Consider the following 24421-nt stretch of genomic DNA (forward strand, 5'->3'; position numbering starts at 1 on the left):
GCTAGTCCCGCCGCAGGAGCGCCGCGGTGGTCCCGTTATCCGCCCGTTAAAAACGGTCTGAAGCGGCGCTCAGGGATGAAACGAAAGAGAAAAGAAGACAACTTTCATGAGGAAACTGTTATGAAACTCACCTTCAGTATTTGGAAAATGCTTTTGTTGCCGAAGTGGTGGATTTTTATCGTTAGTCTGGCAGGTAAGAAATGATAAACAGAAAAAAAAAGACCTCCACTCTGCTGAAGTCTAACAGGTTGTTAAACTCCGGGGTTACTTTTTGTGTAACATTTAGCCCAAAGTTACTGCTTTATAGATACACTAACATGCACTGGCTTGTTAATGATTTAGCCTGATGGGACAAATTAAGTTTAACATTTAGCTAAATTCATTTTTCCCTCTTTTAATTACATGTTATTAGCAAGTGTCTGGTTCCTCCACTAGTGGATCCTGGACCTCTCTAGACTACCAAAGCTGAAATCTGCAACTATTAGCACAGAAACGTATGAAAGTGTAACGTTAACTCGGTTTAACGGCTGTTTTTGTCCGGTTTGTTAGCGGAGCTGCTGTCGACTGTTTCTCTGCATTTAGTCATGTGTGAATGATCCGACCAGAAGCTTTGGGGGCTGTTGTGGATTAGGAGGTCTAACTTCAGACAGATTTAGTCCCCTTAGTGAAATGACAGTTTACCACTTTATTTAGTTTGTAGAGACAAAATAACCCCCAAAATCACCCCAAATAGTGAGAAACACACAGTAGAGTAGAGCAGAGTGTAAAAAAGGGTGATGAAGAAGTTAGATGTTATTTCATTAATAGTATATAAATCATCATTGTTCCTGTGTGGTGAACATGTGATTGCAGTTTACTATAAATCACTGTTTATTTGCATTACGGCTGCAACTAACGATTATTATCATTATTTTCTAATCGAGTAGTCGTTTGGTCTATAAAATGTCACAAAATGGTGAAAAATGACGACTAATTTTTTCCTAAAGCCCAAGATGCAACCTCAGATGTCTCCTTTTGTACTGACCAAGAGTCCACAACCCAAAGAGATGCAGTTTACTGTCACAGAAGACTAAATCAACCAGAAGATATCCACATTTAAAAAGCTGGAACAAGAGAATTTTAGTATTTTTCCTTAAAACTGACTCTAAACGATTAGTCGTTTATAAAAATAGTTACCGATTCATTTTCTGTTGATCAAGTAGGCCTAATCGATTAATCGAGCAATCGTTGCAGCTCTAATTTACATCTAAACTTACTCACACACAAACCTAAAGCTCGTATCCTTACACCTTATGTTCCAAGTGCCAAGTTACTGGACTATACAGATGTACTTGCTATACCTAAACCTATTCTACAAGAACTAATTATGGATAAAATCAAACCTCATTGGATATTTATATATTATGATATCCTTGTGTGCATAAATAATGTGCCAATAGTGCAAATCAACATAATGTAGTAGATACAGTATTTAAAATGTATAGTTATAAAGTTAAATTTATGAATCATTACTATAATCAAGCATAATGTTAGTCAGATGTGTTAAATATGAGATACAAATACTATGGAAGTTACAGTAAGCTGTGTATTACAGTAGTACAGGAGTCTTTCAGTTGTACCATTTTTAATTGCTTACTTAGAGGCAGATACTACATCTGTCTCCATGCAAAACTGCCAGCTTATAAATCTGCGGATTTCTATCTGTAATATGTTTTATGTTATTATTCTCCTCAAATGAAAGCAGAAAAACATTTATACTACACCCACTACAAACATCCAAAGCAAGGCTCCTCCATCCAATATTACAACAGTAACTATCTTTCCCCTCCTCCACCTCCTCCTCCTCCTCCTCCTCCTCCTCCTGCTTTCATTTTCTCCTCTGGAGGTGGCTTCCTTTGAAAACTAATAAAGCCCGGATCGCCCCACAGCCTGTGATCCCGGGAAGGTTGCTCCAGTTCTCAGAAGTCAGAGTAAAGTTCTGCCTGAGGAATTTATGTTTTAGTCCGCTTGATTCCTCTGAAACTATGCCTTTCTTTTCTCCAAAATCCACACCACTCCAGCCAAACCTCAGACTTTTCCTGCATAACCAAATTGGCTTCAGATTAATCCTTTAATACATAGAAAAGCATTCAACACTGGTGAGAAATATTAAAGCACAAAACTACTGTGCAAGTTGTAACTGAATAGCCGTATAATCCGTAGATCATTTTTCAAATAATGTATTTTTCTTTTTAAGGACGATCTCTTTATCTTTTGTAACTGTGGGTCTACATAAACACATACATTTAATACATACATACATATATATTATACGTTTAACATACGTTTTACAGTTTCCAGTGTAGTGTAACTCACCTTATAGTGCAGCAGCAGCAGCAGCAGCAGCAAACAAGCTAGTGAAACAACATCTCTTGGTCTGTTTTACTCACTTTAAAGCCTGACTGTAGTTTAATCAGTTGTGTTTTGAAGTGCTTCCATCTTCAGAACTACACTTTAACAATGTTTAGTCATTACGATCTGGGTTTTTAAATGGCATTGCTTTGTATATGAGAGCATGTTGGTTACCTGTTATCCTGTAAAGAGAAGTATGTGTTTTTGTGGTAATGTGGCCTGACAGTTTCTTTCAAACCCTGTTTGTAAAAGGCTGCAACTCATGATCATTTTCATTATCAAATTATGATATACAATAGATTTTCAACGAGTAGTCGATTAATCCATTTGTGTATCTAAGCTGTGGACAAAAAAAGACATCTGAGGACGTCACCTTGGGCTCTGGGAAATAGTGATCAACATTTTTCACCATCCTCTTCATCAACAGATTAATCAATTACCAAAATAATCATTAGTCGCAGCCCTAATATACAATATAATAAATAATATTAACAAATAATACATTGTGCAGTCTAAAATAAAAGATAAAAAAGCCCTGGCTGAGACCAGCGAATGTATGGATGTATGAATGTATAGTTGTGCTTGATAGATGACTTGAATTATGAATCAATCATTAATAATTGACATATCATGTCAGTGCTAGCTAATGTCCAGGTCTGTGATGTTTTTTTTAATAGAAAAAGTTTTTAAAGATGTGAAAATCTGTAAACAATCCTCAAAGTAAAACTCATAGTAAACATATCATCGTGCTCAGAGTCCAGAAACAGAACAGAGCTCTTTCAGCAGGTCTGGTCTGGATTAAGTGAAGCAGCCCCTCCTTCCATCTTTCACCTCATCCATGTTCACTGGTTCAGTTCAGTCGCACATCCCACCGCCTAGCCTCGGAAACACACAACAGCACACACAGATGTTTCTGGGTGTGTGTGTGTGTGTGTATGTGTGTGTGGGCGTGTTCTTTTCACATGATCACCTCTGTAGGGAGTGTTGCTGTTGAACTGCAGAGCTCCAGCTCCCGGTCATCATGTGACCCAGAGTCCTGCGGCTTCAGAGGCACCAAAACAACGTCAGGTCAACTCAGCTCGCAGTCAGTCTTTTAGTGAGCAGAAGCAGCTCAAACAGCCTTGACACAGCTTTGTTTTTTTATCTTGTCAAACTGCACGATGATTCATTTCACTCCAGTTCAAATGAAAATATGAAATTTTTTTTTTACTTTGCTGAACCTCTTTTGGAAAAACACAGGGTTTGTCAGATATTTTTACAGTAAGCACACACGATCAGGGTTTTTTTTTAGACCTCGACTCAGCATCTGAGTCATCGTGTGTTGCTGTCTGCTGAAGTCATCCTTAAATCCCCTTCATTACACCTTCCCAGGTGTTACTGAAACCAGTTGCAGACCAGTGCCATGTACATTCAAACAGAAACAGCGTGCAGCGTCTCCTGATTGAGCTTCTCAAACACAATCACTGTAACGATTAACTAAACTTTCCTGTTTCTTCACACTCTTTCCTCATTATCTCCCTATCCTCCCCCAGGTGTCCTCCCTCATCGTTGTTCGGGAGTCAACGTGTTCGTCAGAGATGAGAAGAGGTACGCTGTGCTGTTCCAGTCGGTGGTTCTGCCGTGTCAGTACAACAGCGTGTCCACCCAGGTCCCCGTGGTGCAGTGGGTCTACAAGTCATACTGTCGCGACCGCACACGGGATGCGTTCAACTTCCCCGACAGCCTGGGCGGCGGCGTGGGAGGAGGCGGGCTGACGGGGGGGACCGGAGGAGCTGGAGGAGGGTACGAGACGGGGATGACGGCGAGTTACCTCGACTGCTCAGACAACAGTCGGACGGTTCGAACCGTGGCCTCCATCTCCGGCTCCTCGTTCACACTGTCAGAGTACTACAAGAACAGAGACATTTCCATCATCAACAGTAAGGATTTACACTTATCTGGACTCGTTTTTAAATGTCAAAACACACAGCTGCCAACTTCACTGAACTGTTAGAAGCTGAGTTTTAGCTCACCAGCTTTAGATGGAATTTCACTTCACCTGCTCACAGTTGGCGAGTGAAACTGGAGAATTATTGAAGCCAAATACTGTGGACACGTGATGGCTGAAGCAGCGAGCCAGACATGATCCGTTTATGGCTTTGTTGAGCGCTTTTAAACACAAGGGTGTGTGGGTTCAAGCTCAATACTCAGATTCATCATAGTATTAAACAATAAATCTATTTAGTGCTGCAACTAACAATTGTTTTTATTATCCATTAATCTGCAGATTATTTTCTCAGTTAATTGAGTTGTTCTTTTGTCTATAAAATGTCAGAAAATAACAAAAAAAAGCCCATCACAGTTTCCCAGAGCTGAAGTTTAAGTCTTTTTTTGTCTGACCAACAGTCAAAAACCTAAAATAATCTGTTTACAATGATATAAAACAGAGAAAGGCAGCAAATCCCTCACACTGAAGAAGTTGAAACAAGCAAATGTTTGGCATTTTTGCTTGAAAAATGACTCAAATAGTTAATTGATCATCAAAATAATTGCCAATGAATCTTCCATTTTTTTCTGATTAATTCATTTAATTTTAGTTAAATTTTATAAGTATTACACATTTCATATATTCCATCACACTGTGCTTTACAGAAGCATCGATATTGGAATAAAATGCATGAAACACAAGAAAATTACCAAATAATTTAAATAAAAACCTGGAGAGCAGCACTATGAAACCCAGTCAAAAGCTTTTTCCTTTTTTCAGTTTTTTTTTTTAAAGATTCAAGTTTTGGGACATCTTTTCATCAAAGAAAAAGCAGCTTCCCTGCTTCTTTTTAAACAAATTCATCCAAACTAATGTGCTTATTCCTTCTCCTGCCAAGCCTGGCAAGTGTTGACATAAACTGAAAGACATAAACTGGAGCGTTTGCCCACCCTGCACACAAGTGAAGTGGGAGAGATTCTGCATCTGAGTCACACGTGTAACGGAGGATGAGAGACAGAGTAAATGTAAATGATCTAGCATGTGTAAGAGCAAAAACAGATTCATTTAAATAAATTAACAAAACAAGACCGTTTAGAAAACCTAAACCATCAGAAATAAGAGAAATCTATTGCATGTTATCTGTTTGCTGTAATAGCGAGTTCCCTCAAGTTATGAATGGTTGTGAATGTTTTAAGCATTGATGAAAAGGTTCCTACATGTAGAAGAATCAGACTATAAGCTTGAAGTGACATCTGTCATGCTCATAAATGCAAAATTGGTGCAAAATATTGCACCAGTTTACAACAGGAACTCATGATTATGCTATCCTCATGTCTCCGTGCAGTCTGCATTTCCTTACTTTCTCACCATTACATTGATTTGAGGTTCATCTAAGGGACATTAGTGTGTATGTATGCGTGTGTGTGTGTGTGTGTGTGTGCGTTGGAGACAGAGAAGTAGCCTTGTTTGCAGACAGATTTATGGCGCTCCAACTCTGGGTGAAGAATCAACCTTCTCTTCAGCAGCCAGGAACACAGACAAAAGAAGTGGTTTTCACGCTGTCATCTCATTCATCCTGACCTCTCACTCCTCCTCTCTGATGTACTTCAATGTCCTGCTTTTATTTTCGCTCTCTAGAACTGTCCACATCCCACTACTGTGTATTTTTTTCTTTGTGAAAGGTTTTTCTTTGGCTTTTTCGTCTTCTTCTTCTTCTTCTTCTTCTTCTGCTCCCCTCCGCCTACTGTCCTGAAACAGGTCAGTGCAGTGATGTTGTAATCGGACAAAAAAGTGAATGTTGCCTCTAGAGACGCCCAGTCATCCATACCCATGTAATCCTATTCAGGGTCACAGGGAAGCTGGAGTCTGTCCCAGCATGCACTGGGCAGGGGGTGTTCTGTTAATCACACAGTTAACACAGACACACCAACACACTCGTTCACACTTATGGCTGTCCAAATGACTCGTATGTTTTTGGAGTGGAGTGGAGGAATTTCATCAGTTATACACTACATACTGTATATAACATGAATCAAAGAAAACAGACAAGACATGGTTTTGATTTTATGATAAACCAGGCAGTATTAAACTATAAAATAAAATAAATGCTGAATGATGGAGGTGTTTCAGTGTTGAACATTGCTGCAATGTGGTCTGTCTTTTCTCTCCTCCCCTTTCCTTGGCAAGCAGGAAAAGGAAGTGAATTATTCAACACATTTCCTGTGTGCTGTATTTACATGTCTGACCCCCTTACAATGGAGTCAGCGGCCTAGTATTGTTTTGTGTGTTCGATTCTCAAGCCAAACTCAATTCAAATTGTTTTCATGGCCGTTCATGCACTTGAAACGGTGTTTCGTTGGAATCTTGCTTTCGTAATTAGAAAAAAACCTGAAAAAGGACAAATGGAGAGTGACTGTGTGTGTGCATTATCCTGAAGTATCACAAATACACCATGTAAAGGAAGTTTTTGTCTGTAGTTCAGCTGTTTTTCATTGATTTTGCTAGTGAGTTTGATGTGGAAGAACTTGACCATCCAACACCTAACATCAGTGGTTGACGTCACCTATACTCTAGTGGCTGAATTGGAGTAAATCCCTGCGACCAGGTTCTAAAATCTTTTGGAAAGCCTTTCCAGCAGAGTGGAGGCTGTTGACCTCTTCCCCTTTGACCCTGTTTTGGAGCAAAAACACCAAAAATGAAATACACAAATTAAAATGATTGTATCTCCTGAACCACAGTGACTGTATGCAAAAAAAAAAAAGGTCTTGCCAGAACAGAAACATTTGAAAGTTTCTGGTGTAAAAACCCAAGATGATGAAAGATAACTGCCTGTGGTTTTGTCTATAAGGCTTGAGGGCAGTATGGGGATGTAAACCTGCCTCAAATTTGAAGAAGACAGCACACAGTATGACAATTATACTGTGTTTTTTTCATGAAAAGGTCTAGGTGTATTTCCAAAAAGGACATTTGGAGACTCCATATTTTTGTAAACATGAGGTCTTCCTCATCATGGCAAAAACCACAAGAAAGCGAGAGAAGGTCAACAAGTGGACGCTGGTGTTCTAGCGGAGTTAATGAGGTTAAAGGAGCATATTAATGTCCATGATGTTCAACAATCACATATGGGTTTAATGTTTGGGTGGCCACATATTTTTGTCAGTCTTTTATCAGTATGCAGACATGCAAATATTATGCATGTGAAACAGTTTAAAGCGGCTTCTAACTCAAAAAACGCGTCATTTGCACAATTTGAAAACAGTGACGTGTTAGATGATTATTTTTTTTTCCCCCAATTTTTTACCATTTCCATTTTTCTCATGCAGAGGCAGACCTGCGCATCGGAGAAGTCCAGTGGGGAGACAGTGGAGTTTACATCTGTAAAGTGGTTATAGCTGATGATCTAGAGGGACAGAATGAAGCCTCTGTGGAGCTGCTGGTTCTGGGTAAGCTGACACTACTTTTCCAACAACAGGTTTAGCCCGTTGTAAAGGATTTTAGTGGTGAAATTTTAAAATTGAGTGAAAGGGACTCAGCCACACTTGGACCAGTTTGTACAATGTTAAACTGACATACTACTTGTTATAATATCACTTTAATAAACATCCACACACACTTTTTTCTCTTATGTTCTACGTGAGTCCTGACTGCAAGACTGAAGTTAAGTCTTACCAAACTTTTATGTATATATAATTCATTGTAGACACAAAAATGCACGTCCTTTAAATTGGATTTATATTGGGGCTGCTGTTACATAACATGGCATTCATAAGCTGACCTATTCATCCCCGACAGAACAATACAGCCTCATTAATGACCTGATTTATAACGAGGGCAGTCTGGCCTAATCTGTAGTTATAGCAACTGTATTCACTCCTTCTGTATGTTATTACACTCGTATACCACCAAGGTTTTGAATAATTATAGCTTGAGTGTTTGATATTCAGACTAATATGCCACTTAAGCCTCTGTGTGTGTGTGTCTGTGTGTGTGTGTGTGTGTGTGTGTCCCACATTGTAAAAGTATCTGTTGTTTGTTATATCTTTACAGTGACAGTGTACTTGTCTGTATGCAGCTACAATTGTTTCTATAGCAACGTCTGAGAGGCTATGTGGCTCGGTGCTCTAATTCACTCTGAGGCTGAACTTTTGTTTGGCTGGCACTCGCAGACTTATGTGTATGCACAAAAAGACACACACAAATACACACACAGCAAGCACTGGACAAAAGGATTTTACAGTTTCCAAAAACTTGAGCGCTTTCTGGATACTGTGAAATGTTGAGTTCGGTCTCGGCGTGAGAATATGTTTCATATGACAATGACAGGACGGGATTATGCTACAGGTAAATAAAGATGGCAGGATTTTTTCTGCATGAGTCGATGTGAGGCCCTAAATCTGCCGTGGTGCAAGTACGCTGTATATTCCTGGTGTCGGTGTACGGCATGTGAGGCACTTGTTGTGTTTCCATAACAACGGTTGGGGCCGTTGCGAATGGTTCGGGGGTTCCTTTGTCTTTTGAGCAAATGGCTTCACAGAAAAGAAGACGGGGAAGATTTAATGACATGGAGGAGGGACAGCAGAGCACAGTGATACAATAGATGGAGGGTGACACCATGTGAGACACTCGACTGATGTTGACCACTGTGAGCTCAGTGGCCGATAGAGAGACGGTAGAAATCTCCTTTCCTCTGGTGTTCTTTGTCATTTTCACAGCTGAGAAGCCACTTGCTGATGATGCAGAACTTTGACATATTGTTTAAATGTGCATAAGGTAATTTGCCACGTGCAAAATATTCCCTGATAACATTTTGTGGCGCCAGCGCAATATTTAACCCTTTCATACACGATGACAACTTCAGTGGACTGATATTCAAACGTCATTTTTAAGTATTTCCTGTAAGATGTGTCATTGCATTCAATCCACAGTGGTGATTATGAATGAATGAACACACAAATGGGTGAATAAACAATGAATGAACAAAGAGCAGATTATCAAACACATGGTGTGACTCATGAATGAATGAATGAATGAAGGGACATCGTGTGATTTGTTTCATTTATGAATGGATTAATAAGTTGAAAGAACTAAACACCATAGATGAATAGAATATAAAATAATAATAATTAGCTCATTACAGAGATATTGTATTAGTGTATATATCAGCTGATACTGCCATTGAATTATAGAAATGCCAAAGATATGTTTGGACACAGTCTCCATTCTACAGTTTTTCCATCATCAGAGTAGTGACAAGTTTATTTTTTAACTGCCCAACACATTTGTTGGTTGCAATTGTAAAAGAAAACAAATTCTATGGGTTGTACAAAGAAAATGAACATCAGCTGATATATCTTTATCAAAGTTTAAAAAATCTCAAATGTCAATATCGGCATCGTCTTCAAAAATCCTGTATTTGTCGGGCTATAGACTTAACTAATTTGGTGCTAATAAAATATAATTTATAAAAGACGATGTTAAAATTTGGAAAATGAAGGAACTTAAAAATAGATATTATGGTTGGTCCTTTATGTGTGTGTGTGTGTGTGTGTGCGAGTATAATTTATTATTATAGGTGTAGTACATGTGGCAGTGTACAAACACCACCTGCCTAGATGAGCATAAAGGGTAAAACAATCAAACCCAACATATTTGAAAGTAAATCTTGGAGAATCACAAGCCTGCAGGCAAATTCAGGAGCTGGTGGGAATTCCAGCAAAGTGAGCCGCCTTCAACTGCATGAAAAACCAAACAACAAGACACATAAAAAGTTTCAATTTTAGTGTCTTAAATGTACAAATATCAGCACCTAGTGCTTTGAATTCATGTGGTGACTTAATAGGTTTCTCTCTGTTTTCAAATCCAGCAAAGAACACATTTAGCCTTCCAGAAAGATACTGAGAGAGGTATGTGCACTGTCAGCTGAGGACAAGCCAAGAAACCGTAGTCCAGCCTGCTCTCTGTTTCTCTAGTCCTCCTCTCTCATACCCGGCCCTCAGTGATCACACTATCAACAGTAAAACAGCAACATCTGTTCACGTCACTTTTCACCTGCTGGCTTTTTTACTTTCCACTGTGCTTCAACTTACATTCTCACATGGACATAAGCACCCCCCCCCCAAAAAAAAAAACCTCACACCAGCTTAACACACTGGCTCCACTCTATCATGTTAGAGTTTCATTTAGACACCTGCTGACCTGCTGTGGAGTCCTTCACAGCTGTTCTGATAGAAAAAATAAAAGGAGAGAGACGTAACATACCGAGGATAACAGGAGGTGATGATTTTCAAGGACTTTTCATGTCTATTCTAGTTCCTAAAACACATAAATACAGTATGTGTCAGTATTCAGTCATTATTATTTATTTAATGTAAGGATTAAATAATGTATGTAAGCTTTTGTTATTTTTAGAAATATTTAATAGCATTTTTATTTGTTTGTATTTTTTTTATTATGAAGCTTTTAGACATTTTCTTAAATAATTATATTCTGTATATGATGATATAAATATAAAGCCAATATAACTAAATAAACTAAACAACAACATCTAATTGTAAATAAAAAGGGCTTGGGCAGGGGTCTCATGTCAGGATGTATACTGCCACATCAGTGGCAAGAAAAAAATAAATACAGTTTCTAATGTCAGTTTTATTTCCAAATAACTATAAAAGTCACGTGTCTCCACCACACCTGGACCACCACAGTGCTCATAAAGTTGCTTCCCTGGTAAGACCGCTTCAGCGTACGGGATATTTTTTAAAAATTATATTGAAAACAATTTTCATTCAGACTTCCAGTCATTAATGTCTCGATTATGTCTTTGCATGAATATCACGAGAATGTCACAATAATTCTAAAAAAATGATGAAGAAAGATATAAATATAAATCAGAAACAGTAAAAATCATTTTTATTATTTAGATTAGAAAGAACCAGTTCATGACAAAAATTATCCCATTAGTCTCACTGGAGCTGTAGTTGTTGAGTGCAAACGTCATGATATTACTTTATCTTCAAGACTTCAGCTGTCTACAGTGACTTATCGTGAATCACAAAGTGGGAGTATTTGTAATAGGAGAGAGGAGTAGAGAGAGAGGTGATGGATTTATGGTGCTCATCCGAGAGTCAGTGATCTCTTCATTGGTCAGATAACAAAGAGAGACAAAGACAGACAAATAGCTTCAGGAACAAAATGTTTCTCTGCAGTCTGTCTGCTGGCTCTGGACCCGAGGAATGTTCCCACCTGTGATTTTTGCAGCTCTGCATGTAACATCACTCACAGCTCCCGCCTGTCTGTGGCGCTCAAGTTATCTTCTTGACAATAGGCCTTTTTCTCGGAGGACGTTTTGATAGATCACAGTAGGGAAAGTGTAAAAGGTAAAAATAATGATGGCTGAATTCCATTTTACTGCTTCAGTTCAGTTCAGACCTCAAAGTGTCTGCTGGGAAAAAGGCCATTCAAGTTCAAGTCAGTCTTCTTACCAGACAGATAACTTTACAGCTTTTAATATCAGATATCAGACGATCAATCTGCTTACCAGCTGCTCTGATATGGAGACGTTCTTGACCAGAAAGGTGCATGCTGCTGTTGAACATCTCTCACTATCTGTCTGTCTCTCTTTCTTGCTCTGTATTTCTTTCTATGTCGCTATTTTCTTCCTGTCTTCATGCATGCTGCTGCAGCACATCACTCTCTTTGAATCAGTCATTCCGAGTTATATCAACCCTATTTCCTCTCCTCTGCTCTTGTCACTTGTGCTCTGTCTCTCTCCAGGTTTCTCAGGTGTGCCTGAAGATCTCCTGCCAGACTTTGATTTGAAGATTATGCCAGGTAGGGGCATAATGTGTCCTCCCCCTCACCTGGTTCCTTCCACTCATACTAACCCCACTTACTCGCTCACTTGCTCTAACCATGGATGTAGGAACCATTTGCATGGTGGTGGTGGTGGAAGGTGTTGCCTGGGATGGATTTTTGTACACAATAAAAAAAAAGAGAAGAAATTTAGAAAAGACAAGAAAAGAAAGGGAAAAGCTGGACAGGGCTCTAATATTTGTCACACGAGATTCAATCTGATAAAGAGAGGTGGTCAAAATGTTTTTTTTCCACCATGTTTAATGGTTCCTACACTAACGGCTCTTCTACTGTCTATTCTGATCTCACATCAGTAAACAATGCTTTGTGTTTCAGCTATAATGAAGCTTTAACAGAGCTGAGTTCAGAGCCACTTTTTTAACCCAACAGACTGATCCTCTCCTGTCAGATAATGAGCGGGCCACTAAGATGAGCTGTGCTGGTAAACAGCTATTATGGTCATTATAGTTATTTATGGATGCGGTTAACATGTCCTCCCACATCATTTGGACACTACCCTATAAGAATGTAGTTATTAAGAGGGCGGGTGATGTGTTTATGTCACATCAAATTCCTGTAATACATATTTAATCATCACAAAGTTTGTGGTAAGTGATAAATGAATGAATGGATGGATTGTATGGAAGTTGCTCCCTAAATGACTCGATGTGATTCATTCAGCCAGAATGCTTACTGCAAGCTTATCTCTGGTGTTACTGTTGTATTTGTATATGTTGTGGTTGTTCACATCTACTCCCACAGTGTGTATGTGTGTGTATGGGTGTGTGTATGTGTGTGTATGGGTGTTTGTGTGTGTGTAGGAGTTGTAATGGTTGCAAATGATATCACATTACAAGCTAATTTGTTATAACAGCCAAATCTTCGGTATCTCACAGAGCAGCACAAACTGTCCTTTTCCTTCCTGTAGAAAAATCAGGCTTCCTGTATGTGTGTCTCAGGGTGTGTATGCGTGTGTGTGTGTGTGTGTGTGTGTGTGTGTTCAGAGAGATTATGTCGTCCTTGGTTTTACATTGTTAAAGATATCCTTATCAGCCTTGTCCTTCCCTTTCCTTTGCTTTGTCTCCATAGACAGATACATGAGGTTTATCTGCTGTACTGACTGTATCCTTAACTTCAGCACTCAATCCTTCAACACTATGTGTAAAATCATCCAGTTTTTAATTCCAACTCGTATTCTGGTTCAGATTTGTTCTGATTTGTTAGAGAAAAACACTTTACATTCACTTTTATTTGGGTAATCTTGGTTATTAGCTTGGTTATCTCTTGTCAAATGGTGAAATTTGAGAGATTACGTACAGGCTGACAAGAATAAATAACGTAATAAAATGTTAAAGGACAATCCAAGTAACATTTTCACTTACCAATTGTATTCTACAAGTTCACAGCTCTTCAACTGTTTATTTGTTATCTAAACTATAATGAGGTAACTTTCTGTCAGTTAAACATTTACTACCACCACTTTAATTCCAAATTTTTTGAAACTATGTTTCCGTTCAACAACTTCTGGACAGTTGTGTCTATCAACAAGTCACTTTTTCTCAAAAATACAATACAATAAATTTTAGTATGAATTGTGTCTTTTTTAAGTATGCTTTAATGATTTCCCAATGTAAACATGACACATTCTCAAAATAAGTTTAAATTAGTACACAGTATGCAAGAGGCTTGTAGTCTACCTGTAAACATGGAGTCATGGGAAAGAAGGAAACATGCTGCTAAAATACAAATGCAGAGTTAAAGGGGAATTCCAACCAGTTTTACACTATTTACAGGTGTTGGGAAGTACTACTGTGTATGTGAAAAAGCGTTGCATAAAGCCTTTTGTAGCTTCATAGGGAGGTGCACAAAGTCTAATAGATTGCCTCATGTGATGTCATTTAAAGACTACAAGTTTGAAAATGAAAAAAAATCTGTAAGTGTGGAGATAAAAAGAAGTGACGTCAGCAGGCTGCTGGAGGCCACTGCTCATCTCTGCTTGAGGCTTAGAGCTCGAGGCTACAGTGGCCCTCACTAGCATAACGCACCAAAATCTCAAACTGAACTGTCGATGATCAAGTTGCATTGTGGGTAACATAGGCGCCAGGCCTTTAAGCGAACAGCCATTATCAAGCCAAACATGACGACGCAGTGACTGTTCCTCCGTTAATATGTGATATTTATATGCAGGATTCTGTGCTGTGTGTACTTCCAGAGTGGGTGTTTGTGGCGGCGGTGGCACTGGGCAGCGTCTTATTCCTGCTGTTTGTTGGGGTGTGTTGGTGTCAGTGTTGTCCTCACTCCTGCTGCTGCTACGTCAGCTGCTGGTGCTGCCCCGACACATGTTGCTGCCCCAGACACTGTGAGTATAAACACACACACACACACACACAGATGTGTAAATGTTTGTGGTCAGAATACTTACAGTGTTTGAAGGATGTATGTTTCTCTGGAAAGTCTCAATGGGATTGTTGCTTTTGTAGTGTATGAGGCAGGTAAGGGTATAAAGACGGGCACCTCCACCCCTCAAACACCTGCCTACCCTCCATATTTTGTCTCTGGTGTCCCGACCATGGTCCCCATCGCTCCCCCTTCACTGGTGGACAAGATGTCTTCTGTACCCCTCTCAGATGGCAGCCTACTCACAGGTGAAGTCATTTTCTTATTCTCTAATATAAAATAATTATTGAAAGACCATATTGATGTTTTTTAATCTTTTACCTTGTTAAAATCATCCCCAGAGTTTATTCTAAACTTGTAAAAACTGCCTTTAGATATTGCACTCCCTGGGTTTTTACTTATCTTTACTTCATTTAGAAATGTTGCCTTCATATCAGGCATTCAAACGCTGCACTCAGAAATTCAGAAAAGTTTCTTGAATAATGTAATTGTTTCATTCAGTTCCCAATTTTATTTTGCTATATGTGAATGTTTTAAATTGATGTGTCTGTTCTCATGTGACAATTTCATTCTGCCGTTTTGGCCAGAAAAAACAAAAAATAGACCAGACAATTAGAATAGACCAGTGAAATAGAAAACATGCAATAAAACCAGTATAGTCCAAACCACAATGAACACACACACATACAAAAAAAAAAACCAAACAAACAGAAGTTCTCCATGCTGATGGGTCAAGTGTGTATCTCCAGTGCCGATGCATACTCTAGGGGTTCCCTACCGCGTGCCCTCATCCCAGGATCAGGACTCTCTCAGGGTGCTACAGTATGTAGAGAAACAACTGGCTCACTTCAACCCTGCCAGGTCCACCAGCCACCAGTGTAAGAGTCATAAACCCATCCTGTGGCTTTACTCTCTAAAAATCTTCCACACCATGCTGATGCAATCTTTAAACGCTGCATGCTGTACTATTTACGCTGCTGGTTGTGTCTTTTGGCTCTTTTTTTCTTTTTTCGGCATGACTCTCTGCATTCAAGCATTCTGCCCGTTGAATATCCTGTAGTTCGTATGTGCATAGTAGCATGTGTGCATGCCTACTTACCTGAAAGAATATGTTTTCTCGCTCTGGCTCAGACTTTATATTTTTCTCTCTTAAATCCTATTGTTTCTTCGAAGTGAACATTTTTGTTTGATAGTTTAATAATGCAACAATTCATTCATTCGTTCATTCATTTTGACCTATCCAGCCTGCAGCCTGTCGGAGCTGAGCTCTCTCCACGAGGGAGAAACTGGCTTCCGCCAAACGTACCGGAACTTCCAAAAGAAAGCTCTTCCAGCCATCCCTGACCACGACCCTCAGCCTGAACCCCAGCGCTACAGTGACAACCGCAGCCCAGAGCCACAGCGTTACCGTGACAACCCGTCTTCACCCCAGCGCTATCGTGATGACCCCGACTCAGAGCCTCACCGTGGCCAGGATGAGCACCTTCCTCCGCGCCGTTACAGCGATGATCCTCCATCCTCCTCTCACTCACGTAGGCTCGTTCGTAATCATCGGCAACAGAAGGAGCACAACGAGGAGGACAACCACATCAGGTACAGATGCTCATCAATGTAAACACAGATTCTGTTTCATCACACCCATACAAACCTACACTGCACTCACAGTCTTGTCTCCCTCCTCCTCTATCTCCCTGTCTGTCCTCTCTTGGCCTTGTGTTGGCTTCTGCAGGTGGAACCCTCGTTCAGAACATCTGCAAAGAAAGACGTACCGCACTGCGGGACGGACTGGCTCACTGGATGAGCTGGAGGAGTTTGCTGCCTCCTACAAGCAGAGAGGAGCCAGAGGGGTAGAGAAGAGGGAGGAAGAACGGGACGACTATGAGATGGAGCTTCTGGAGTTCAGTCGATATCCTTCCTACCGGGATTGTCCACCTCAGCATTATCACAATGACGAAGATGAGCTTGGAGACACCAGTGACCGTGAAGATCATCCCAGACGAAATAAGAAAAACGGACCTAACATAAGTCCACTTCCTTCCCCCAGAAAGAGGAGGGGCACTTGGGACACAGATCGTCCTGCTCCACCTCCTCCCAGAGTTAGTCCGCCTTCGACTTCTTCTCAAGAGAAGGACTATGATGGCACATTCCTGAACAGCCTGTTGGAGCGTAAGGCTAAGTTGCGAGGGGTCGTCGGGCAGGGGAAGAGTGGGGCTCGGGGTGAGGAAGATTCAGACACACCATCAAAGGGCAGCTCAAAAAAGAGCAGCGGAGAATCTAGTCGGCACTGCAGCCGCTCGCCTAGTAACAGGCCTGACGCAGATTCACTGCCTCCTTACTCAGATACAGAGAGAAGCAGAACTGACAGGCCGTCTCCACGGCCGCTCCCAGCGTGCCCTCGCCCTTCTCAACCTCCCGCCCATCCCCTGTCCAGTCGCAGAGAGGAGAACAGAGACAAGTCTCGGAAAGTGGTGAGTTACCTTTAAGGCTGTTGAATTATTGATTATGCTAATTGTCAGATCAGCAGCAGTGAGTAGAACTTATGCACCACTGCCCTACTTATGCAGTATTTGAAGCCCTTAGTGTGTAATTGACTTTCTATACTGGTGAAAATGGTGAAAAAAACTAGGCGTACTACAAAGTATTTCCCTGCTTTTGAGGGAGTCTCTACTTAATTGTGTAAACATCCATGAAGGAAGCCAGCAGAGATTTCCTCATTTAACATACCTTCACACTGCATGCAGAGATCAAAGAGAAGCATCTACTCTGTATTAAAAAAAATAGTAAAATTCAAACAAACTATTCCTTTAAGATGTAAGTACATTTACAGTAGATCCACTATATGTTTGATCGGAGATGTTACAAAATATACAGAGATGTTATAGCTAATGCTCTATTTAAGACAGTGCAAATATTATATAATATCTATTTAGGAGGAGGATATTTGCTCACTCAAATAACAAACAAAATTGAGGAAATCTGAAATTTTAAAGTCATTGTTAGTCTCTTGTACAGTGACTCTCAAAGTTTGTATCATGGCTCCCTCGGGTGCTTTAAGGAAAATCCAAGAGTGCTGCAAGATACTTCTGAATAATTTTTCACCACAGCAAAAAAAAGAGGTGACATTTATATAAACTATATTTTTAGCCATGATAGCAGCATGGCTCTGGGGGCGCCAATGATTGGTCGATCTTTCCACCTCTTTGATCCAGACTTAAATATCTCTACAACTATTAGACAGATTGTCGTGAAATTTTGTACAGACATTCATGGTTCCCAGATGGTGTTCCCTAATGACTTTGGTGATCCCTTGACCTTTTCTCTAGTGCCACGAGCAAAAGTTTTCTCTTTTATATCTCAGCATCTACTGGATTGATTGGCAAAAAAATTCATACAGACATTCATAGTTCTCAGATGATGATCCCCTGACTCCTCTAGTGCCACCATGAGGTTGACATTTGTGGCCACTGGAGCACAAGCGTGTGTTTGCCTCTGCTTTTCAGTAGTGTTTCTCAACCTTTTCTGGTCGATGACCTCATATTTAGGCCTCAAAGTTTACATGACTCCTGCACTTACAGAGTGATGTTATTGACTAAATTGGATTTGGAACTGTGAATATCAATCTTCCCCACATGGTGTCCCAGTCTTAAGGTTGAGAAACTCTTACTTACAATTTAAAAGGTTTATAGGCCTAAGTGTTGTTGTTGTACCTTTGACAGGTCAGGTTCAGATGCTACCAGAATGAAAACTAGGTAGAATACTCTGTTCTGTATCCAATCACCTTTTATAACAATCATAACTGGTTGTCTCCTCCCTTGCAAACCTGGGCCAAAATGGTTTCAACATAAAAAAACTTCTTGTCTTCATCAGATTAGATTTCTGGCCTCAAATAATTTGAAAAAAAGTTGAAATGCAGTTTGTCCCAGGTTCTTCTTCATCACAATAACCCTGTTTGGCTAATGTCCACAATCTCTTTACTGTCTCACTCTACTGAAAAAGATTCATATTTTCATGTAAACTCTCTGCTGTTGTTTTGATCAATTACACTTTTGTATCCTCAGCAGAGCACTCTTCTCAGCCGAGACTCCCTCATCGTCTGATGGACTGAAAGCCACACAGACTGAGAGTGTTTTGAGCAGACCATGAAACTCTACAGGAACTACGTGTCAGCTGATTGAGTTTAGATCACAAAAAATATGCAAAGCACAACTGACTGAGAACATTAGAATCAGTACCGATGAATGAAGAAACGGATGACGCACACTTTCACCATCGAGACTGTTACTGGGTTTTCTGTCGATGACGTTGCTGAACGATGAAGTCATCACTACTCATCACTGGCTGCCCTGTATATATCTCAGTTGGACTAACAGTGAACTAATGTGGGCTGGGTGTATGACCTGGACTGTCCCTCCAAGCAGGAAGGCTGTTCGTCTCCCCTAGTCCCTTTAGAAAAGGCTCTAAAGCAGAGAGAGTTGCTTTACGCCTCCAGCACAATGAGAGTATTCATTTCCATTTGATGAGACAACTACATTAAAAGGGCACAGTTGGAGTAGAAGGTATATGACAACAGCATTATTGTGAAGGACTCAGTTTCAGTCGTATGACAGTACGCACACTGTCGTTCAGTGTTTGCCATGATCAGAAACTAAAAGCACCTCATTCAGAAAGCTTTGCAAGGAGAATTAAATGTTAACTAAAGCTGGAAGTAGTGACTAGTAGAAAGTAAATATGTATCTACAGGCTGGTGGACAAAATAATGTAAACATGTCACGGAAAAGGACACTAACCCTTAAAGGATAAAGTTGGTGATTTTCTATGTTTTTTTATTGTCAACAAATCTCTTGTGCAAATCCAAACCAACAATGAATCAATGCTACTTACAACTATTGTGTGTATCCAAAGCCCGATATATCACATTCTTCTGTGCCATAGACCCTGGTTGTTGTCCAAAAACACATCAATGAGCCACACCGCTGCACTGAGCAACTTCGCCACAAAGAGTATGGTTGCAGTAGTCTAAACGTCTCCAAAGAGTAGAAACAGCGATCACGTTTTCAGTCTCTGGAGAATAGTTCCTTTAAAGGTAGGCACCACTATGCATGCCCAGAAATGCAGTTTTGTTTACTTCATACGAAAGTTCTTTACAGTGTACAATGTAGTACAAAGTCAAGAGATTACACTACAGCTAATGAAGCTCTGTAAATGAAACTCCTGCACATGCTCGGTGGCGTCTGCCTCACAAGAAACAACTCTGTGGATACTGAAAAGATGATTGCTGTTTGGAGCCATTTCTAAAGAAACTACGGTACCGTCTTTGTGGCCAAGGAACATGTCACCCAGTGCAGCAGTGTGGCTCACTGATGTATTTAATAGATTTTGGAGAATGACGGAGGTCTATGGCACAGATGAATATGATACATCAGGTGTTGGATACATGCACAATACTTATAAGTGGGATGAGGTCATTGTTCATTGTTTGGCTCTGTACATGAGATTTGTTGACAATAGGAAAAATATAGAAAATTGTCAGTATTATCCTCTAAAGCTGCATTAATAAATATTTTTATATTAAAACTGAATCACATGACTAAGTGTATGTGAAGGTGGTAGCTCGTATTGACACAGATAATTATCACATAACTCTACAGTTCCCCTGAAATGTACAAAGCGTTTTAGTATCTTTTGGCTCATTGTTTTGGTTTTATGGTCACAACTTTGCTGCATTGATGAACCTGTTTTTCACATCAGTGTTGTTTCCAGCCGCAGCAGGCAGCTGTTTTCAGCAGAAAAGCTGCGATAAACCCAGTGTGCACTACCTGCCCAGCACCAAATAGCAGACAGATGTTTCAAAGACAGAAGTTAGCAACAAGCTGGTGAACAAAGCGAAGCATTTAGTGGTTAAAAAGCCAAATATCTCTCAAGATTTGTTGAGAGTGAAACTAGTTCTTACATTCATCAGATCAACACAACTCCAAATAAATGCTAATGTAGCTGTAAATCTGCTGTATGTGTAGATAGGTAATGTTTGCTAACATGTTCACTGTATCAGCTTCATAGTATGTATAACATGTTAATGTTGTGTTTACAGCTTGTTCTGCTACAGCTATGTAGCCAAAAAAAATCATGAGATGATTAACAGAACTCTAAAGAGGTCAAATAATATGTGGCCAGGTCCCAATCAGAAATGTATTTGATATGTTAATGGGAACCAATTAGAAACCATGACAACGTGTATGCAAAACACAGAAATCAAACTACTACACTAACGAGGGGGTGGGCTAATTCTGTTGACTGCTCTCTGACCCAGTATGACCCACATTTGCTGCAGCATTTTCAGCTGTGACTTCTAAGTTAAAGTCCTCATTAACGAAGCAGTAACATTATTTTGTCTCCACTCTGTATGTATGTGGAGCTGCATCTTCTATTAAAACATGTTAGAGTTTACACAAAGTAACTATTTTAACCTGAAGGAGTTTTGTAATTTTCTTGTAAACATTTAAGCTGTTGAAATGCCGCTTGCCTTTTCAAGATTTTTGTACTGCAGTATGAAGCCTTTTTTTTTTATATATATATATGTAAACTCGACCTATTTATGTGTGAGGTGTGATATATTAGTTGTAATTTGTAAATGATTTTGTTTGTCTAAGTACTTCAGTGTGGCTGTGTACATAAGATGAAGTGTCTTTGATTTGATTACTATAATTCAGCCTTTTCTTATCACTGCTGAGTCAACAGCTAAACCAGCTCCTTCATCTGTTATCTAACATACACACACACACACACACACGAACATTACGCCATACAGTGTTGGTCTTGAGACAAGTCTAACGCTTGTTTGTTTTTGTGCCATTGTGTTTGGTACTGATAAATGTGTGTGTGTGTGTGTGTGTGTGTGTGTGTGTGTGTGTGTGTGTGTGTGAGAGAGAGAGAGAGAGAGAGAGAGATGACTCATGTCTTTGTTCATTGTTTTAATCACAGACGGCCTGTCTTCACCACACAACTGTGTCAAAACTCACACATCAGTTCTGCCTGCTCAACCACACATGTCCGTCATGTTTCGTCCCCCGCTTATATAATTTGTCACGACACTTTCTGTCTGTTAAGTATCTATTTATTAAACTGGCAAGATGCGGTGTGGCACAACTCAAACATTAAGACCAATGGTGTTTATCTTTACATCTCCTCAGCAAATAAACTGTGCAGAAATAATGAAACCCAGCTTTTATTTGAGCTTATTATACTTCATTTTTAGGATATTTAGATGGTTTGTTTTGACCACCTGCTGAGTACATTTATTCAACAGTTATGAAGTAGTTGCACTTTCCTTGAGTGTGTCTACTTTATGTTATTTATACTTATGTGTTACTTTATTTCAGAGGGAAATATTGTACTTTTTTTACTCCACTACATTTATTTTCAGGTTATAGCTGCTAGTTAATTTGAAGATAAAGATTTCACATACAAAACATATAAGTTACAGATTAAACTACCCAACGCTATACAAAGCTACAATACTTTTATATAATACAGTATAATACTACTATATGTTACTATATGTTAGCTCCACAACAGTAAAATGCTGCGTATACTTTAATCCACAAATGATAATAATCCATGTATATTATAATATAATATATTACTCTCAGGGGGCATTTTTGTTCATAACGAGCAATTTTTTCTTTTGGTACTTGAGAAAGATTTTGAATTCAGGACTTTTAAATTAGTATTTTTACATTGTGGTTGATGATTTTAGTACTTCCTCCACCACTACAGGGCGGACAGGATTAGACAATAAGGAGTTATTTTTGAAACATTTTCTGGGAGAAGGTGACTCACTCTTGTGGATCTTGTTTTCCTATCTGTATGTGAGAAAGAGGATGTGTGTGTGTGTTTGTGTGTGTGTTTGTATCTGAGTTAATGTACTGTATGTTTGTGATGGGAGGGAAGGTTCAAGTCAGTGACCACTCACAGCTCCAGACTATTCCAGGAATGCCGTTGAGCAACTCCCTCCTGAGTTTTACAGAGGCAACAGCAGGGAAATATGACATCACAATACACCACAGGAAAAAAAAAAAGGACGTGTGAAACCAGTGAAGTATTGACAAAAACAATCTCACCACAAGAACCGTTTAGTTCAGGAGATTTTGATCATATCAGACGAGTTTTCAAGTTGTCATGGAAGTGTAGATGTTCAAATTTCTACTTTTTCTGAGCACTTGTTTGACATTTTGGGAAATAAGCTTTTTGCTTATTTAGCTTTTTTTATTCTCTTGCCCTCCATGTAAATGATATTGATAAGTTTAGTGTGTGTAATTAGAGGTTTAAGGCAGCACGATCACAATAACATCATCTCAGATTGAGTTTTTTGTTTGTTTTTGTTTTGTTTCTTTAACTTAATTGACTTCCAATTCAAGTATACATAAACATACCATACATATGTATACCAATAGAAAGGACAAGCAATACAAATAAAATACATGCATACAAAAAAAAACAACAACAACCAAAAAACAAAAAAGAAAAGCTTTTTTGATTTTGGCATTTAGTGTTTTAGTTGAATTTTGTAACAAATGAATAACACAGTTTATTTGCTGACCGTTTATTTTTATGAATAAAAGATGGTGCTAGTAAAGAAATTTCAGAGTGAACATGGAGTGCATGTTTGTGCTTTAGGGCCTCAGCACAAGGACAGGATACAATGCAGCACAAATAGGAAACACAGAGTGGATGTTGGCAGGAGTTTCCAAGAGACAAAGCTCAGAAGAGCTGCAGGTGCAGAGTGGGTGTGCATAGAGGGGAAACAATTCTTGGGAATTTGAAGCACCCGGAAAGTACTTCAGCACAATACAAAAGAATTTTCCCATTCAATATGCAGATCTAGTTCCAGACATTTATGAAGGAGGACGTGATTAAGAACCATCTGTCTTTCATGGAATAAGCTCTTGAATTGTTTAGGTTGAACTGCAGAGCATTTAAGAGTCAAACTTAACACAAAATGCACAACAATGAGGCTCCACCTCAGATAAAAACTAGTTTAGGCTGACATCTAGTGGCTCTACTGCAGAATCACATAAATATTGAATGAATGCAGGAAGCTACTACATGTTATAGTGAAAACTTCCAAATTAATGGTGTCAATTCCTAAGAATAACAATATGTTTGTATAACAATGTATTTCAAATATTAAATGTGAAGTTGTTGAATTTTGAATTTCTGAGCCTTATTTCCTTCAGCCTGATGACACAAACACATCCCAGACTATTTTAAAGGACATCTGATGATAAATATTCTAAATACTCCCAGCTACTGACATTGAGAGGCCACGAATTGTTATTCCCCACAGAACAAATTCTTGCCAAGATATTCGAATTTTAAAGGATGCTCGTAATAAATTTGAGGACACTGACATGTTTGGGAAAGGATGCAGATATCTAGTTGTCTGCTAAATGTAAATTACAGTCATTTAGAAAATGGTTTCTCTAGTTTGAAATGTGCATTCAAAATAAGTAAAGGGGGGACAGAAATCAACATGTTGGAACAAGCAGACACAGAATATTTATAGTAATTGTACAGATTTGTAAAAAACTACTTTGTAAAATGTGGTTATAACAAAAGTTACATCCAACCTCATCAACCTGAGATATTACTCAAATATCAAACTTAAAATAATCTGTTGAAACAGATCAAACGTCATTAAAAAAAAGTCTCAAATCACTTTTCTTAAGTACCTTTAGGTGTGATTCATGTACTCGTCAAACAGATGTAATTAATGTGTGCACACATAGACTGCACGTAGCTTCAGGGCGTCCTGTTATGTCT

The 24421-nt window shown here is 39.3% G+C and overlaps 1 protein-coding gene across 3 annotated transcripts; it reads left to right on the forward strand.

Annotated features, from left to right (window-relative positions):
- LOC137180228 (immunoglobulin-like domain-containing receptor 2) lies at positions 1 to 22962 on the forward strand. 3 transcript variants are annotated; one of them, XM_067585534.1, is made up of 10 exons: positions 1 to 193; positions 3924 to 4310; positions 7681 to 7800; positions 12128 to 12184; positions 14418 to 14564; positions 14686 to 14850; positions 15352 to 15480; positions 15847 to 16195; positions 16332 to 17070; positions 18661 to 22962. In XM_067585534.1, exons 1-10 carry the CDS (start codon positions 76 to 78, stop codon positions 18697 to 18699), a joined length of 2250 nt encoding a protein of 749 aa, XP_067441635.1. In that variant the 5' UTR covers positions 1 to 75; the 3' UTR covers positions 18700 to 22962. The 3 variants fall into 3 exon arrangements, with proteins under 3 accessions (XP_067441635.1, XP_067441643.1, XP_067441648.1); XM_067585542.1 differs by having other exon boundaries at positions 18664 to 22962; XM_067585547.1 differs by lacking the exon at positions 12128 to 12184.
- The last annotated feature ends 1459 nt before the right edge of the window (positions 22963 to 24421 follow it).

This window comes from Thunnus thynnus, chromosome 1 (assembly GCF_963924715.1).
Source record: "Thunnus thynnus chromosome 1, fThuThy2.1, whole genome shotgun sequence".
Classification (NCBI taxonomy): domain Eukaryota; kingdom Metazoa; phylum Chordata; class Actinopteri; order Scombriformes; family Scombridae; genus Thunnus; species Thunnus thynnus.

Excerpts from the sequence above, each read along its gene's own strand:
- LOC137180228 (XM_067585534.1), top strand. The coding sequence starts at position 76 with ATGAAACGAAAGAGAAAAGAAGACAACTTTCATGAGGAAACTGTTATG. Across the intron at positions 14,565-14,685 it reads ATGTTGCTGCCCCAGACACT|TGTATGAGGCAGGTAAGGGT; the intron begins GTGAGTATAAAC and ends TTGCTTTTGTAG. Across the intron at positions 14,851-15,351 it reads AGATGGCAGCCTACTCACAG|TGCCGATGCATACTCTAGGG; the intron begins GTGAAGTCATTT and ends GTGTATCTCCAG.